This window comes from Gymnoscopelus braueri, assembly GCF_963280865.1.
Source record: "Gymnoscopelus braueri genome assembly, chromosome: 8".
NCBI lineage: Eukaryota > Metazoa > Chordata > Actinopteri > Myctophiformes > Myctophidae > Gymnoscopelus > Gymnoscopelus braueri.
The window spans coordinates 2,603,171-2,621,836 of NC_137609.1; the positions used below are offsets into that span (position 1 = coordinate 2,603,171).

The following is an 18,666-nucleotide window of genomic DNA, read 5'->3' on the forward strand; positions in this document are numbered from 1 at the left end:
TAAAATTCACCATCATAGCAAGAGTGCAAGTATTACCAACGAAGTACCTGTCAATCTGGTATCCTGACATCCATAGTCCACTCTGTATAAACTATCATGATTCTGAACAGCACCTAGAATCCATTGCACACATCATCAATGGATGTAGTGCATCTAAAAATGTGTACATTGCTCGCCACGACCGCATTGTCGACATAGTGTTCGATGCAGTCAAAAAATGCATGCCATCCAGTGCAGAGAGTGCTACCAGATTGGTTTGGTTTAGCTTGTGATGTCTTTGCTAACATCCCAAATACCCCTGATGTCGTTTTTGTTGACTGTCACAAGGAGGTTCTGATTCTGGAGGTGGGCTGTGTCTTTGATCTGTACATGAACCAGGCTTACCAAGATAAGCACTCTAAATACCAACTGCTACTGAGAATCATAACAAACCTTGAGTACAGATGCAGATTCTCTGTACTCATATTTGGAAGCCTGGGCCATGTATATAAGCTGACCACGAGTGGACTAGCAATCGCTGGCGTGTGTGTGTGTGTGTGTGTGTGTGTGTGTGTGTGTGTGTGTGTGTGTGTGTGTGTGCGTGTGCGTGTGCGTGTGTGTGTGTGTGTGTGTGTATATATATATATACATATATAAATATATACTGTATATATACATCACCCATTCTAGAGAATTGGGACATGTCATGTCCTACCAAAACATTTCACATTTTTACTTATTAACATACATAAATGTTGGGTGAAAATATATTCTTAAAGCATTTATATATATGAATTGTATGATTTATACAATGTTTTGGTCTGGTTTCCTTTTTTTCCACATCTAAACGTGTAGTCTGCGAGAAAACGCCCTTGTCTCAGACAAGGGTTCACAACTTCAAACTGTTTTTGTTGTTGTTAAAAGCATAACAAAAATAACCATGTGTATAGATTACATAAGTTTAAGAATGTACTATTAATATCATCTTTGTTTAAAAAGATTGTTTTTGTAAAAAGTTGTGTCCAAGATCTTGAAAAAATGTAGCTACTCATTATGACTGTGCTGTTGAATGAAATATAACATTTTGTCAAGAGTCCGTAAGGTGTCAACTCCGTCAGATATGCCACCTTATGGAGTTGACATCTAGAAAAAAAAAACTGTGGGAGGTTGGCCCATTACATGATTTAATAGTCAACCTTTGATATTTTAAAATATATTTTCCCGGCATAATTGAGAGTATTTTGTCCCAATTCTCAAGAATGGGTGATATATACATTTATTATTTACTAAAACAAGCATTTTACAGCTTCTCTGTAAAATCCTCAATAATAATTTAACTCTCAGAATTACAAAGTGATAAATGAACAGTGAGGAGTTTCCTGTGGATGAAAGTGCATACAATGACAGCTAAACCTTTAAATATTGCTATTTGTTCCAAAAGCTGTACACCAAGTTATGCTTACCTGTAAATGCTCCTAACAGCAAATCATTTTGCAATGATCCGTTTTTTTGCAAGCTAGTATTCTAATGCATTGTGACACAGTTCTGTTTACACAACTCTTTATTTATTTACTTACTTATTTATTTATTGTATTTTTTTATTTTACTTTACTTTACTTTACTTTACTTTACTTTACTTTACTTTACTTTACTTTACTTTACTTTACTTTACTTTACTTTACTTTACTTTACTTTACTTTGTAACACAAAAAGAGAGCTTATTATTTCCATAGTGAGTTCATGCAGTTTTTCCTTCTCCTTTTCATAAGGGAGGAGCTGGAAACAACAGGTACTTATTTCTGTGCATCATGAGCCAGGTCAGCAGTGCATGAAACAGCAGCTGTCAGTGTGTCTGTAGTGTTCTCATCCATGTGGATTTATTTCAACATCTTCCTGCTGATATGGAGCTGCTACAATACACAAGAGACAGGTAACTGTAGTGTTTTCCTTTCTTCTTTTTTTTTTTTTTTTTTCAGTCTTTCTTTCTTTCTTTCTTTCTTTCTTTCTTTCTTTCTTTCTTTCTTTCTTTCTTTCTTTCTTTCTTTCTTTCTTTCTGTCGTGCGAGGCGTTTGTGAGCTCTTTCTTACGGACTATTTGACAATTTAGCCAATTTGGTATCTTACAAGTCCTTAAATTGTAACTTTAGAAATGCGCAGACACCCTGTATACACTTATACTCTATGTTGGTTTGTTTACTGTTGAGTGAGAGAATTGCACATTAAGCTAATCATCTGGGGACCCCCCAAAAATGATCAGGGGACCCCCCTGGGTTAACTCAATGTTATGCAAAGCGAGTGCATGGGTGCTGCGGTACTGGATCAAGACTGTCGTAGATGTATTTGATCAAGTCTGACATTTGCATCTATGACTGATTGATACAACAGATGTGTGAGTGCAAAGTAGCAGCAGGTAGCTAGGCGTTGAACTTGGATGTTCATGTGAACGCATTCTGGCTTTTGTATAATGTGTTTATGGGAAAAATCTATAGGTTCACTTATTTTTGTATTTTTTTAATTGCATGGAATGTGTAATGTGATGCTTAAACTGTGGTGGTAATGAAATGTAATAGCATAACAGATGACACCTACGTTATACTAAGGTCGTTACCACAGCGACCAGGGACACTATATCCATAACAATAGGCAGGTGAGAAGACTGGGCACTGGAGAGAATTCATCATGGAATCATTTTCTGTTATTATTATTATTATTATTATTATTATTATTATTATTATTATTATTATTATTATATTATATATATTATTTGAAGACTGGACTATTTGTGGATATTGTGGGGGGAAATTATAACAACTTATTGTGAAATGATGTTGTGGCATACATTTTGATTCAACCCTGGATCACTTCAACCAGTTTAAACCGATCGTTAAAACAGGCAAACAGAAGCACTGTAATTAAGCAAAGCTCTCTCTCTCTCTCTCTCTCTCTCTCTCTCTCTCTCTCTCTCTCTCTCTCTCTCTCTCTCTCTCTCTCTCTCTCTCTCTCTCTCTCTCTCTCTCTCTCTCTCTCTCTCTCTCTCTCTCTCTGCTATTTTTTCTACTTTTGTGTGACACTGTAGTACGACAAACACGCACGCACGCACGCACGCAAGAGAGACAAAAAACAACCACTATACACCAAGACAACCCCTCCCACCCTCGCCCACCCACCCCTGCCCCAGGGGGAGTAGAATAGATTAGTGAACTCATGCTCTTTTTTTTTTAAACTAACAGTAGGCCTATGCTAGGAAAAAAAGCCCAGCCCTGGATGTACTAACAAAATAATTGCAACAAAATCTAGGTAGCATGTAAACATCAAACATAGTGTAGTAACTCGTACTGAACCGGGATTGAACTGGTTACTGTTTTATAGTATATTTGTGCTAAAAGGAATTCTGCCCCAGGTATTTTACCAGCACTGGTTAGTCCTTGTCACATTTGTATTCTTACATAAAAAACATTTAAAAAAAAGAACATAACATTTTTTTATACACTTGTTTTTGTAGTTTTTGTCAAACAATTTGAAACACTGTATGGAAAGACCCATGTGTCATTTAATGTACATTTATGTCTTCATTTGCCAGAATCTGTCAGGAATTGGGGAATTGGGGGCTCATTCTGGGTATATTTCTTTCTCTTTTGAGGAATGATGTACTGAGAAATGATGTTCCTCAATGCATCCAGCTATTTAATAACTTAACTGGACGAAAAAAACTGAAGCAGTTTGAAAGAGTATGCGATCAACTTGTTACCCTTGGTTTGCATTATTCTCGGAAACTTTCTAGTGAAGAGACATTGGTCATAAGAGAGCAACTTTCAGTCACCACGGATACAGTCGTGAAAATATTCAGTCGACTTCTAGTCAACGGAGAGTTGTATTACTCACAGGAGTTCACAAGGGTAGTGAAAAGGAACAGCTTCACTGTGCTGTTGTGTGGGACACAGCACGCTGCTGAGCTCAATCGGCAGAGCTGTTGCAGCTTATCCGGGGCACTACACTAGCATCTGTCTAAATAACATGCTATAAGTCATATGCATTGCATCTGTGGACAAGCAAACAGCATCTAAATGAAAGACCACTACTAACACTAAATCCATCGTGTTTTGTTTTTCAGGAGAACCTCAGGTGATCGGGTCGTCTCAGACCGTTCTGGCCAAAGTGGGGGATGAAGCCATCCTTCCATGTCACATTGAACCATCCGTCAATGTGGTCAAGATGACAGTGGAGTGGGCCAGACCTGACCTGAAGCCAGATAGAGTAGTGAATAGTCTTCAAGATGGACACGTTATTTCACACTCTTTGAACCCGCTGTACCGACAGAGAACATCTCTGTTCCATGATGAACTGTCTCACGGTAACATCTCGCTGAAGATCTCCAGGGTTCAGCTCTCAGACGAGGGAACGTTCATGTGTTTTGTTCCAACGCTGCGCAGCAGGGCTTTGATACAACTCCTTGTTGGTAAGATTTACTGGTCTTCATGTCGAACTTTGAAGGCAAGCTCCAGAAAATGCAATTTCTCAAAGCCTCTGAAAAACTATTTTGTCTGAAATCAGACGACCAAGAACAGAGAAATGTCCGCACACTGGCCAACTTGTACAATAAAATAAATTATACATGTATTAGAGGAGACACAATATTTCCATCATAGACCTTCCTCAGACTTAAAGGGATATTTCACTTTCGGGAAATTTTATCGTCTACTCAGGCTTTTGGGAGCACCCCGGACAGTTTTTAAGTTGCATGATTCAGTATTTAGATATTTGATATTAATTTTATCAGACACACCCCCTTCCTCTACAAACCTATTATAACTTCAAACTCCATTTTAACCATGTTAGATTCATCAGAAACACCCGTCCTTGGTTCTGGTGAGTGGTGACTGATATATTCTTCTAATACGTGAGGAGGCCGTGTTACTTTTTTCATTTATTTTTAATAAAGTTTTTTGAAAATGAAAAAAAGATTATACAATCTTTTTTTTTTTATAAATGAAAAAGGTCATCGAAAAAACACGTATTAGGAGGGCAGAATGAGTCACCAGAACCAAGGACGGGTGTTTCTGATGAATCTAACATGTTAAAAATTGAGTTTGTAGTTATAATTGGTTTGCATAGGAATGGGGCGTGTCTGATAAAATGAATATCAAATATCTAAATACTGAATAAAGCAACTTAAAAACTGTCTGGGGGGCTCACAAAAGCCTGAGTAGACGATAAAATGAACAAAAACATACATTAACCCCTTCAGGCCAATATACATTTCGGCCATTTGAAAATAGACGATCTACAAGTATTTTCAAAAAGAGTTTTATACATTTGAAAACTTGAAATGGGACATTCTGCATAATGAGTACTTTCTACTTTTGCTACTTTAAGTACGTTTTCATTCCAATACTTTTGCACTTTTACCCAAGTCCATTTTGAATACCGGACCTTTACTTGAACAGAGTATTTCTATATCGCAGTATTGATACTTTTACTTAAAGTATTACTAAAAAATATTACTTTTTCCCATCGATTAGTCACCCCATGAAGACTTGAATTCTTGGTTTTGTTTTGGTCGCATTCCTAACCCAATAATTTGATGACCAGCGGACCGGTAGGAAACTGTTCCGGTAGTAGACACAAAGGAAACTCTTTGTGTCTCCTACCGGAATCGTCAAAATCATCAAATTATTGGCTTAGGAATGCGACAAAAACAAAAAAAATGAATGAATTCAAGTCTTCATTGGGTGACTAATCGATAGGAAAAAAAGTCATTTTGGGGGTGAACTATCCCTTTAAGAAAGAAATGTGAGTACATGTTCCATCACTGACAAACAAACATGTTTCTGTGTTGGCAGGGTCTGTGTCTCAGCCAGTGATCTCTTTAAATGGACCAAAAGACAACGGTTTATCTTTGACATGTGATTCTGGCTGCTGGTATCCACAACCTGAGTTGTCCTGGCTGGACAGTGAAGGAGACCTCGTCCCTGTTGAACCCTCAGTGGTAGACAGACTGTCACAATACTGCTACGCCGTCCGGACCGACGTAACGGTGACACAACCTGGGAACCTGACCTGCAGAGTTCGCCTGCCGCACATCGACCACACTGCTGACGTATACAGAGTCATCCCTGCAGGTAATGCATGTTTTCGTCACTCTTTAATGCCTTTGGGATCCAGCTGTAAACACCTGTTATTAAGCAATGGTGGAAAAAGTGCTCAAATGTTTTACCTGAGTAAAAGTATCGATACTGCGATGTAGAAATACTCTGTTACGAGTAGAAGTCCGGAATTCCAAATGAACTTGAAAGTACAAAAGTGTTGGCATCAAAATGTACTTTTTGGGAAAAGTGGGGACGCTGGCGTCGACTGTTCGCCGCTCCACCTCCCAATTCCCCCCCCCTGTATGAATGAATGAACCATTGTAAAGCGCTTTGAGTAAGTTTGAGTACTTAGAAAAGCGCCATATAAATGCAATTCATTATTATTATTATTATTATTATTATTATTATTATTATTATTATTATTATTATTATTATTATCAAAATGTACTTAAAGGTAGGGTAAGTGATATTTTTTGGTTAAAACAAAAAGTATTTTGTTAAAAGGTTAAAATACTATATTCTGATAGTAATCATTGCTATAGAGTGTTTTTTCAGTAACAGATGTCTCCCTGTCTCTCCAGCTCTTTAATAAACAGAAAATACATTTTTCGGTAGGTGTCAAAATCTCAGCCAATCAGGAGAAAGTACCCATTTTTAAGCTTAATTTGTATAGTGTTCCTGTTCCAATTTTGCATGCTCATTTCTTAGTGTCATCACTTCCAATTTCACTTGTTTAATCTGTATCCCGATTGAGTTCTCTGTCCTGGTTGTATAAAATTGGAAATGAAACTGAAACTGAAACGAAAATGCATTTTCTGTTTAATAAAGAGGTGGAGAGACAAGGAGACTCCTAATACTGAACAAACACTCTATAGCAATGAGTACTATCAGAATATAGAGCTATTTAACACTTATTTTAACCAAAGCAAATCACTTACCCTACCTTTAAAGTAACAAAAGTGAAAGTACTCATTACGCAGAATGTCCTATTTCACGTTTAAACAAAAACATATCTTTAAAAAATAGCAGATCTACAAGCTCACAATGCGTCGAATCACGACGCATTGTGAGCTTGTAGATCTGCTATTTTAAAATGGCCAAAATATATATAGGGCTGAAGTGGTTAATTATGTTTTGTAATGTTTTGTAATAATAATAAAAATCTACAAAGTAACTAGTAACTAAAGTTTTCAAATATTTTTTGAGGAGTAAAAGTACAATATTTACCTCTGAGATGTAGTGGAGTAGAAGTAAAAGTATTGGAAATTGGAAATACTCAAGTAAAGTACAAACACCTCAAATTTGTACTTAAGTACAGTACTTAAGTAAATGTGCTTAGTTACTTTCCACCACTGTCAAACGGAGTATTCACCTTAATGTGTGAACGCATCTGAAACGGACATTCTCCTGTTGCATGCTATGTGTGAACACTGAACGACCAACACCAACCTGATTCCACAGACATTTTCCAGTGTTCATATGTGAAAGTGGCTATACTGTACGACTCTGTTCTATACCACTGGTTCTCAAAGTGGGGTCCCGGGAACCCCAGGGGTCCTTGAGTGGGTTCCACGGGGTCCCGAAAAATATATTGTCAAGACCAGTTAAACCACTTTAAACCCACATACCGTCACCTTCTTAAACTAATGGCCTAAGTCATTATTTGAGGAAAATGATATTTTATATACTGGCCACCTCTGGTAAAATTTGCATTTGATTTCAGGAATTGGGTCTGGCCTGCGAGCTTGTCCAGGCGTTTCTGCGTCGTCCACTTAATGGACTCTCCAATCAGCATCCTCGCTCATTGTTCTGTGATTGACAGCGGAAGTTGGCCAGTCAGGTGGAACCCAAGTGAACCCGAATGGAGCCGAGTGCAGCCGAGCGAAAACAAACGGTGGCCATTAAAATTCTCTCTGCTGTTTTGTCCGCTGTTTAAAAACTTTTACCAGGCTAAAATCGCCTATCTCCTAATTGAAAAGGATCATGCTGTTCCCTCCCCTTTTAGTATAATGGCCTATCTCCCTAGTGTGACTTGGGCCAAAATTGTCAATTTTTTTGGCCTTAGTCACATGGATTTGTGCCTTAGGCCAAACAAATTGCCTAAGTCTGCAGTAAATCATTTAGCCTAAGTCAGGTTTAATCCTATTTAAACCTTTTTAAATCTCTTATGTTACATAACCGACAGACAGTGTTATTTTTATGTAAATAGTCATAATTTGTCATAAACGTTTTGGTGAAATGATAAGAAATATCATAACGTTTTGTTTTGGATCAGTTTAAAAAGAAATCTGAAAAACAAAAAAATAAAACTTGGGCCATTAGTTTAAGAAGGTGACGATACTGTACATTAGACGTTTGAAAATAGCCGATCTACAAGCTCACAACACATCAATAGCTAGAAGTGCATTAAAACATAATATGAATATATATTTTAATCGTGAAAGAATGTCAAACATTTTTTAAACATTTTAACAACACAAATCTTGTAGGGGGGGTCCCATACACAAAATATTTTCAGAATACATATTATTTTCAAATACATATTAATTTGGGGTCAAGACACAAGACGTTCACGCTATGAATCACAACACATCACAAACAAATAGTGTTTTTATAAAAATGAGTACTTTAAATGCCTCTGAGGCAGTCGTTTGAGGTACATACTGTAATCATGTGCTTAACAAGACTTTAAGTAACAACCACATTCATGGTCTCTGGCAGAGACCTTGGATGAGGATGAGGGCCAAGGGACCTTGGATGAGGGCCAAGGAAGTAACCTTGGCCCTCATCCAAGGTTACTTCCACTATGCATGCTCCTCATGGTATCACAACACCACAAAGGCCTTAAAAACAAGGCTCCAGACATCCCAAAACAAACTGGTAAGGCTACCTCTTGGCCTTACACCCACAACTCATCTAACCCCTGCTCACTTTGCTAGGGTCGGATGGCTCAGGGTAGAGGACAGAGTACAGCAACTTGCAATGGGCCTGGTCTACAAGATACACCTCAACATTAAGATACCCATGTACCTGTCAAAGTACTTCACAATCACAACAACAGAGGTAGCTCCACTGATAACGTCCAACCCAGATTTGGCACAAACAAGGGGTTGAATTTGTTCTCCTGCTATGCCACCAAAATGTGGAATGCCCTGCCAAAAGTAGTGAAGGAGAGTAAAACCTTCCTGTCCTTCAAAAGTTCCCTAAAAGAGTACCTTCAGGTGGCTGCAATTCGAAACTGGCCCCTGTAAAAGTCATAACCTGTGATCAAGACAGATCTGTCCCATTTTTCATATGCCATCCTGATTGGCTAATATTGGCATCTAAAGTTTGCAGGAGTGGCACGTTTTGAACTAAATCCCTCAATTCATGAACGCAGCGTCCCATTGCCGTGTAACTTCACATTGGCCTGTTATTTCATCCTGATTGGCTAATCATCCGAGGAGCACATTTTTACTTTAATGAGTATTTCCAATTTTCTATACTTTTACTTCTACTCCACTACATCTCGGATCCAAATATTTTACTTTTACTCCACTACATTTATTTGAAAACTTTAGTTACTAGTTTGTAGATTTTTATTTTACAAAACATACAGTGACCACTTCAGTCCTATATACATTTCGGCCATTTTGCAGATCTGCTATTTTCAAACGACACTCACACACACACACACACACACACACGCACACATGCACGCACGCATGACACACACACACACACACACACACACACACACACACACACACACACACACACACACACACACACACACACACATTCTCCTTCTCAGCAATGAACCAAACGCTTAATTTGAAGACCAAACAACACCCTTCAGCACACATAATGCACTGGGCGTGAAGCAGCTGCTTTGGTTGTAAACTAGCCCAGTGGTTCTCAACCTGTGGGTCGGGACGCCCAGGGAGGTCCCGACATGATTTTGGGGGGGTCCCCAGATGACAATTAAGTGTCAATTTAAGGACTTTTAAGACATTTTTAATCCTTAAAAACAAAACAAAAATGTATAGCATCAAAAGTAATCAACAAACTATACTATAAGAACTGGTCAAATATTGGCCAAATTGTCAAATAATATAAAAAAGAGGCAAAACATTTTGAATATAGCCGATCTACAAGCTCACCATGCCTCACAACGCAAGTCGGCCGGTCGAAAAGGTTCTCGAGATACGTGGATTACAGACGAACGTACAGAGCAGTTTTGATTTTGACAGCAAATTTTGATTTAGTTTTAGTCATAGTCTTTTGAATAAAATTCCATTTAGTTTTAGTTATGTTTCAGTCATCTGTTAGTTTTAGTCGATTAAATATCATAAGATATAGTCGACTAAATCTACAGTTGATTTAGTCGACTAAAATGTATTTTGGAGGTGCCTTGATGGTGTCGTTATGGCTGATCTTACACTTGGTTGCACACTGAACATAGCCGATCTACAAGCTCACAACGCGTCGCAGCGCGACGTGTTGTGGGCTTGTGGATCTGCTATTTTCAGCGTGCAGCACCCGAGTGCAACCAAACATAAAATGACTTGATCTCTTCTCCACTAGTCCCTCACTAACATTTAAGTTTAGTTTTTATTTGTTGACGAAATTGTCAATACATTTAGTCTCAGTTGTAGTCATCGTACCTTAGTTTGTATTTTGTTTTTATTTTGTTTTCGTCTGTGAAAAAAGGTAGTTGACGAACATTTTTCGTCTTAGTTTTAGTCGACGAAATCAACACTAGTACAGAGGTTCTGTGCATTTATTGTAAGATAATGTTGATAACAGTTTTGTGTGTTATGACTCACTGTCTTACAGAAGACGCCGCTGAGAATGACGGCGAGAGTCTTGCAGTTCACCCTGTGCTGATTCCAGTCATTACAGGGATTGTCATCTTGACGGCAGCCATACTAATGGCCTGTTGGAGAAACAGGAAATCAGCGGTAGCAGAAGAAAACCGGTAGGTCCTGAACCGATATGTTGACTTGAAATAGTTGATCCATTCATTTATCAGTGGTGGCAAAAGTACTCAAATGTAAAAAAAAAAAAAAAAAAGTAAAAGTATCAATTCTGCAATGTGGAAGTGCTCTATTACAAGTGAAAATCCGGAATTCAAAATGTACTTGAGTAAAAGTACAAAAGTATTGGTATCAAAATGTACTTAAAGTACCAAAAGTTAAAGTACTAAAATGTTTGAAAATAGCAGATCTACAAGCTCACAACGTGTCGCGATGCGATGCGTTGTGAGCTTAGATCGGCTATTTTGAAATAGCCTAGGTATAAAATAGGGCTAAAGCGGTTAATATATGTTTTATAATGTAGTCATTTATTTCTGCAAAGTAACTAGTAACTAAAGTTTTCAAATAATTGCAGAGGAGTAAAAGTACAATATTTGCCTCTGAGATGTAGTGGAGTAGAAGTAGAAGTATAGACAATTGGAAATTCTCCGATAAAGTAAACGTACCTCAAAATTGTACTTAAGTACAGTACTTGAGTAAATGTACTTAGTTACTTTACACCACTGTCATTTATATATCTATAATGATAACGATGTGAATCCTAATGATGGTGTGATCACTGACCAATCACTGTCTCACATCTCAACAGCCTCCTCCCAATATAAAAGAGGTAAGTGTGTTTGTGTGTGTGTGTGTGTGCGCGTGCGTGCGTGCGTGCGTGCGTGCGTGTGTTTGTGTGTGTTTGTGTGTGTACATACATGTGTGTGTGTGTGTGTGTGTGTGTGTGTGTGTGTGTGTGTGTGTGTGTGTGTGTGTGTGTGTGTGTGTGTGTGTGTGTGTGTGTGTGTGTGTGTGTGTGTTGTGTGTGTGCGTACATACATACGTTTGTGTTTGTGTGCGTGTGCGTGTGCGTGTGCGTGTGCGTGTGCGTGTGCGTGTGCGTGTGTGTGTGTGTGTGTGTGTGTGTGTGTCCACACGCATGTACCTTTTGACTGTGTAATTGCACGAGTTATACAGAAAGCACAGATGGTAATATAATCCAATAGTTTCAGGTAAACAGGATTATAATGATCCAACTTTTATTAACACCAGAAATGTAACTATCATGTTTATAAGAGTTTAACATTATGTGTGATATGTATACCTGCAACCTTTCTCTCTTTAGATGTGAATGAGGCTCAAGTTGTATGTAAGTATAAACTCCATCCATGTTCTTACATGTCAAGATTCAATTCAATTAAATGTATCCCCTGGGCAAGCAGGCAGGCTCTATTAGCTTAATGGTAAAGAATTCAGCACTTGCACAGGAAACAGGGTTCAAATCCGGGGCAGAAGAGGAAAGTTATTTTAAGTGGTTTAAGACAATGTCATTTTCTACCTCTATTCACAGAGACTCAGAGACAACATGTGGATCAAACAGGTGATGTTACTGACGTCAAAGACTGGCCTTTAAGTGCTGTCTGTGATAGACAAATGACAAAAAGGAGTGCGTCTTTTTGGCAAAGAGTAAAAATCCCAAAACAAGATGCTCTCTGGTACAACAAAGATGAAATGGCAGAGCAGGAAAACGACCACGGCAATGCTATGGAACAAATCATCAGTTCCAACGGGCATCGGCCTAGTAGCAATAGTATTGGATATGATATGAACATTTTGAAACATAATAAAATATAATGCAATTATATGAAATGCCAATATGGAATGAGATAAAGATTATACCTACTTGAACATTATTTATATGTGTAATAATGCGAGAGTGCGGACAAGCCAACACCAACTCTGGACTCCTGAATTGCTGCCCTCCACTACCACTGGAAACTCTAGGGAATGCAAACTCTAGGGAATGCTGAAACTATGAAAACTATAGAAGAATAATTTACTCTTTGAATTTCACTCTGGTTTTAGTCTATGGGGGCAATTTAATATGAAGTTTTAATGGTGATGTTTTTTGGGGGGTTGTTTTGTTTGGTGTGTGTATAGTGTATTAATTTAATGTATTTACATGTATTTTACTGGTGCCTGCGTATGTATTGTTACTATGAAAGTACTCTTGTACAAATCGTACCTTTTCCCTCATCTCCATGTGTGATGTTTGAACCTATAGCTATGAGGTCACATTCACAACACTGACAGCTTGTAGATCTGCTATTTCTAAAATAAAATCATGGCACGGACAAAATGTTGACAAATCTTCTCTCATGGGGGTCCCTGGCAAAAACGAACAAACAACATTTTAGATCGGGTCCGTGGCCAAATACAAATCAATTTGGCGGTGCTTAATAATATATATATATATATATATATATATATATATATATATATATATATATATATATATTATTTCAAAAGATCTGCAAGCTCAAAACGCGGAGGCGAAGCGACGCGTTGTGAGCTTGGAGATCTGCTATTTTCACTAGTTTGGGTCCCGGGCAAACATATCATTTCTCTTTTGGGTCTCGAACTAAAATATTTGGGAGCCAATGCTCTAAACTACATGATATTGACACACACTATAATGAATGGGCTGACTACATGAGATTTAGGGCCTCTTTTAATTTACTTAAAGGTAGGGTAAGTGATTTGCGTTGGTTAAAATAATTGTTAAATAGCTCTATATTCTGATAGTACTCATTGCTATAGAGTGTTTGTTCAATATTAGGAGTCTCCTTGTCTCTCCACCTCTTTATTAAACAGAAAATGCATTTTCGTTTCAGTTTCAGTTTAATTTCCAATTTTATCCAACCAGGACAGAGAACTCAATCAGGATACAGATTAAACAAGTGAAATTGGAAGTGATGACACTAAGAAATGAGCATGCAAAATTGGAACTGGAACACTATACAAATTAAGCTTAAAAATGGGAACTTTCTCCTGATTGGCTGAGATTTTGACACCTACCAAAAAACTTATTTTCTGTTTATTAAAGAGCTGGAGAGACAGGGAGACATCTGTTACTGAAAAAACACTCTATAGCAATGATTACTATCAGAATATAGAGTTTAAACCTTTTAACAAAATACTTTTTGTTTTAACCAAAAAATATCACTTACCCTACCTTTAAATACTGATTTTAACATATTTCTATTTTCAGGCTTTTTGTGCTGATTGATTGATCGATCGATCGATCGATCGATCGATCGATCGATCGATCGATCGATCGATCGATCGATTGAGGTTATGTTATTGGACTGATTGTATATCTACATAGGGAATGTAGTTACAGAGTGGGACCACTAGGGGGCACAAGTACACCACCCACCAATCTGTATGTTGTATCTCTGTCTGTATACATGTCTGATCAAATAAATAAAGATTTATAAATGATAGCAGTGTGTTATTCATAAATGTATAAAATTACTACATTTCATAAATAGAACATTCTAAGACAGTGTTCTGAAGTTTTTATACACTTATTTTCTCTTTAAATGGCCAGTTCCTCCCTGGTGGTCTAGTGGTTAGGATTCGGCGCTCTCACCGCCGCGGCCCGGGTTCGATTCCCGGTCAGGGAACTGACTATTTTTTACTCCCGTTTAAATTTAGACTGCAGTAGGCCTACTGCTTTCAACATCGACATTACCGCTGTACTGTTGTGAAAAGTAACTAAGTACATTTAATCAAGTACTGTACTTAAGTAAAGAAATGTTGAGATATTTTTACTTTACTGGAGTATTTCCAATTTTCAGTATAGGCCTACTGTTACTTCTATTCTACCACATTACATCTCAGAGGCAAATATTGTACTTTTTACTCCACTACAACTATTTGAAAACTTTAGTTACTAATTGTTACTTATTTTGTAGATTTAGATTATTATCACAAAACATGACCACTTAAGCCCTATTCGGCCATTTCTCTGTATTTTTCAAACGTTTTTTTTTTACATTTGAAAACTTGTGAAATGGGACATTCTGCATAAGGAGTAGTTTCTACTAATTTTTAATACCGGACTTTTACAGAGTATTTATACATTGCAGTATTGATATTTTGACTTAAGTAAAAGATTTGAGTACCTACTTTTTCCACCATAATAAGTTATTAGATACATATTGTAATTATATATTTTAACATACTGGAAAAGTTGCAGAGTAGCATGCTACTTAATATTTTGGTTGATGAGATTAAGGGTAAATCTCCTTCAAATTCACTTTATTTTCCACATCAACCAGAAATACATAAAACACACTGAAAGTAAATACACAATCACTGTTTCCCAATCAGTGGTTCGGGACCTGTTTTTGGGGTCGCGGGACCATTTTCATTGGTCGCGAGTAAAATATTCCTTTAATGTCACGATGCGGGGCAGAGAAGTGTAGGACCCAAGCGCAGACAGTGAGCGGAGACAGAGTGATTCAGATGCAGGGGGATTTATTACTTAAACAGGGAATATAAGGACAACCAGTAACAGACAGGACACAGTAACAACATTAATGAACCAACACAGACTGGAAACAGAGGGACAAATAAATAGACAGGGACTAACTAGGCACAGGTGAGAACAAAGGACAATTAACACATGATTGGCTGGAACAGAACAAGACACAGGTGAACTACAATTACAAAGACATACTAGAGACAAGACAGGAAGCAACAACTAGGGCAGACAGGAAACACCAAGACAACACTACAGAATAAAGGTACATGGAGAACATGGAACAAAACAACAGAAAGAGTGGTCAAAAGGGTCCAAAAGGGTCCAATACCATAAAAGGTCAGACAATGGCTAAATAATAAAGTCAGTCCACGGTCCGAGGAGCGGATCGTGACAGTACCTCCCCTCCACGGGACGACTTCCAGGCGTCCCAGAACCGGAATGGGGGGGGGGGGCAGAGAAGCGGGCCAGAACCTCCGGTGGGGAGAGGGCAGAGACAGGACTAGGGGGGGGGGGGGGGGGGTGGGCGGGCGCTGCCAGGGCTCTGCGCGGAGGATGTCGGCACAGAGGGCGCAAGCAGGACCAAGGGGGGGGGGGGGGTGGGGCGCTGCCAGGGCTCTGCGCGGAGGATGTCGGCACAGAGGGCGCAAGCAGGACCAAGGGGGGGTGGGGGGGCGGGCGCTGCCAGGGCTCTGCACGGAGGACGTCGGCACAGAGGGCGCAAGCAGGACCAGAAGAGAGGCGCGGGTCGAGGCCGGGATGGCCACCCAGGTCCGGCCGGACAACGGCAGGAGAGGTCCGGAATGGCAGGCGAGGAACCGGGGCAGAGAAGAGGAGCTCGAGGCAGGACGACCGCCGGGAACCAGCCGGAAAGCGGCCGGGGAGGCCCGGACGGCAGGCGAAGAGCCGGGGGGGGGGCAGGGAACGAAGGCAGATGAGAAGAGGCCCCGGACAGCGGCGACCGGAAAACGGGTCACGAACGGCCCTGCCGAGACCGCGAACCAGCACAGAAGGACCGGACGCCGCACCTGGATACTGGCGGAGCCCGTCCAGGTTCGGACGTCTCGGCAGGCCGCCCGCCGTTCGTCGGCGCTGACCCGGGGCGAAGCAGGAGCTGGACTTGGAGGCTTCTGGATGCAGGGCAGTGGAGGCTCCTGGATGCTGGGCAGCTGGGAGCGTTGGCGGTGTCGAAGGCCAGGACGATGACGCCCCCTCGCCCGGTTCCCCCAGACGATAGCCTAGCGAGACCCAGCATAGGGAAGCAGTTGTCTCAGCAAAGGCTGGCTCAGGGAACACGGGGTCAACAGAGGCAGGCTCGGAGCAGAGAGGCTGGAGGCCTACAACCAAGGGGTGCAGGCTGATGAGTAGGCTGGCCATCGACAGGCTGGAGAGCTGGTAGGTGAACAGGCAAACGGCTAGGCAGGAATGAAGAGAAGTACTTCAAAGCCATCTGCTGGGCTGTCCGCTGGGTCCATTTGGTCGGTTCATTCTGTCACGATGCGGGGCAGAGAAGTGTAGGACCCAAGCGCAGACAGTGAGCGGAGACAGAGTGATTCAGATGCAGGGGGATTTATTACTTAAACAGGGAATATAAGGACAACCAGTAACAGACAGGACACAGTAACAACATTAATGAACCAACACAGACTGGAAACAGAGGGACAAATAAATAGACAGGGACTAACTAGGCACAGGTGAGAACAAAGGACAATTAACACATGATTGGCTGGAACAGAACAAGACACAGGTGAACTACAATTACAAAGACATACTAGAGAGACAAGACAGGAAGCAACAACTAGGGCAGACAGGAAACACCAAGACAACACTACAGAATAAAGGTACATGGAGAACATGGAACAAAACAACAGAAAGAGTGGTCAAAAGGGTCCAAAAGGGTCCAATACCATAAAAGGTCAGACAATGGCTAAATAATAAAGTCAGTCCACGGTCCGAGGAGCGGATCGTGACATTTAATGTTTTGTTTCCTGCATTTTGTTTTAATTTATTCAATTCATGAATATATTAATTCATGAGGATAAAAATATTTGTAGGAAATACATAAATTAAAAAACACATATAAAATTGTCTTTATTATTTCGAGATTTTTTAGAAGAAGTAAAATAAAACCAAAGAGGGTCCAGTGGGGAGACAACACATTTCTCTTTTGGGTCTACAGTATGGCTAAAACATTTGTGAACAACTGTGTTAAATTATGTAATATCATTACTGTGGGGGCAAAAACCTCATATTTCCATGTTTAACAGTTTTACGTTTTTTTTATTTTGGTAAATTGATGACCTACTTCATCAATCAACAGTGTCACTCAAAATGTGTGAAAATAGCAGTTCAAGCTCACAATACCTCGCATCGGGAGGCGTTGTGTAACTTGTGTGAGCTTGTAGATCTGCTATTTACACGATTTTAAATAGTTTTTAAAATTTTCCATATATATATGCTACAGCAATGATATATACATTATTACACATTCATTCACTGTGTGAAACGATGTGAACACAGCTTGTTGTGTTTTAGATCCACACACACAGAGAGCTTTATATGAATGTAACATTTATACTGGGACCTTCAACATTAACATTACAATCATATAAACACCACCATTTACATTATTAACCGGATTTTTCTCATGATATCTGACCTTTAAATCACTGCTCTCTCTCTCTCTCTCTCTCTCTCTCTCTCTCTCTCTCTCTCTCTCTCTCTCTCTCTCTTTCTTTCTTTCTTTCTCTCTCTCTCTCTCTCTCTCTCTCTCTCTCTCTCTCTCTCTCTCTCTCTCTCTGTGTATCAATCTATTTTTTGTCTCTCTCTCTCTTTCATTTTCTCTCGCTCGTCCCCCCCCCCCCTCTCTCTCTCTCTCTCTGTCAATCTATTTGTCTCTCTCTCTTTCATTTTCTCGTCCCCCCATCTCTCTCTCTCTCTCTCTCTCTCTCTCTCTCTCTCTCTCTCTCTCTCTCTCTCTCTCTCTCTCTCTCTCTCTCTCTCTCTTCTCTCTCTCTCTCTGCAGGGATTGAGGCGGGTGATCCGCGTTACGCAGAGACCGTTGACCCACAGAATTCAGTGACTAAAGGTGGTCTGTGTTATTCTAGTAGCCACACAGTTCACATTATTCTGACGGTACATTGTGGTTTTTACAAAAGGAACGCACCTATAATTCACATATTATTAAAATTGCATTTTCGAAATAAAACATCGATTTTTTTTCCCCACCCAGCAGCGAATCCAAAACACGGGTGCAAAAACCTCAAATTAAAAGT

General features: G+C 39.6%; 2 protein-coding genes across 3 annotated transcripts in view; one reads left to right on the forward strand and one right to left on the reverse strand.

Moving 5' to 3' along the window:
• Positions 1–18,666, reverse strand: part of LOC308090414 (V-set domain-containing T-cell activation inhibitor 1-like) — a 183,593-nt gene that overhangs the window by 106,413 nt on the left and 58,514 nt on the right. The window lies entirely within an intron of this gene.
• Positions 1,793–14,269, forward strand: LOC308090236 (butyrophilin subfamily 3 member A3-like). Of its 2 annotated transcripts, none has more exons than XM_080435299.1 (7): positions 1,793–1,909; positions 4,090–4,434; positions 5,819–6,097; positions 10,883–11,024; positions 11,672–11,692; positions 12,188–12,211; positions 12,413–14,269. In XM_080435299.1, the coding sequence occupies exons 1-5, from the start codon at positions 1,849–1,851 to the stop codon at positions 11,685–11,687; spliced, it is 843 nt and encodes a 280-aa protein (XP_080291425.1). In that variant the 5' UTR covers positions 1,793–1,848; the 3' UTR covers positions 11,688–11,692; positions 12,188–12,211; positions 12,413–14,269. The 2 variants fall into 2 exon arrangements, with proteins under 2 accessions (XP_080291425.1, XP_080291426.1); XM_080435300.1 differs by having other exon boundaries at positions 10,886–11,024.

Bases quoted from the DNA above. Each gene is read 5' to 3' on its own strand.
- LOC308090236 (XM_080435299.1), top strand. From the start codon at position 1,849: ATGTGGATTTATTTCAACATCTTCCTGCTGATATGGAGCTGCTACAAT. The intron at 4,435-5,818 runs GTAAGATTTACT...CTGTGTTGGCAG, and splicing joins TTTGATACAACTCCTTGTTG to GGTCTGTGTCTCAGCCAGTG. The intron at 6,098-10,882 runs GTAATGCATGTT...ACTGTCTTACAG, and splicing joins ATACAGAGTCATCCCTGCAG to AAGACGCCGCTGAGAATGAC.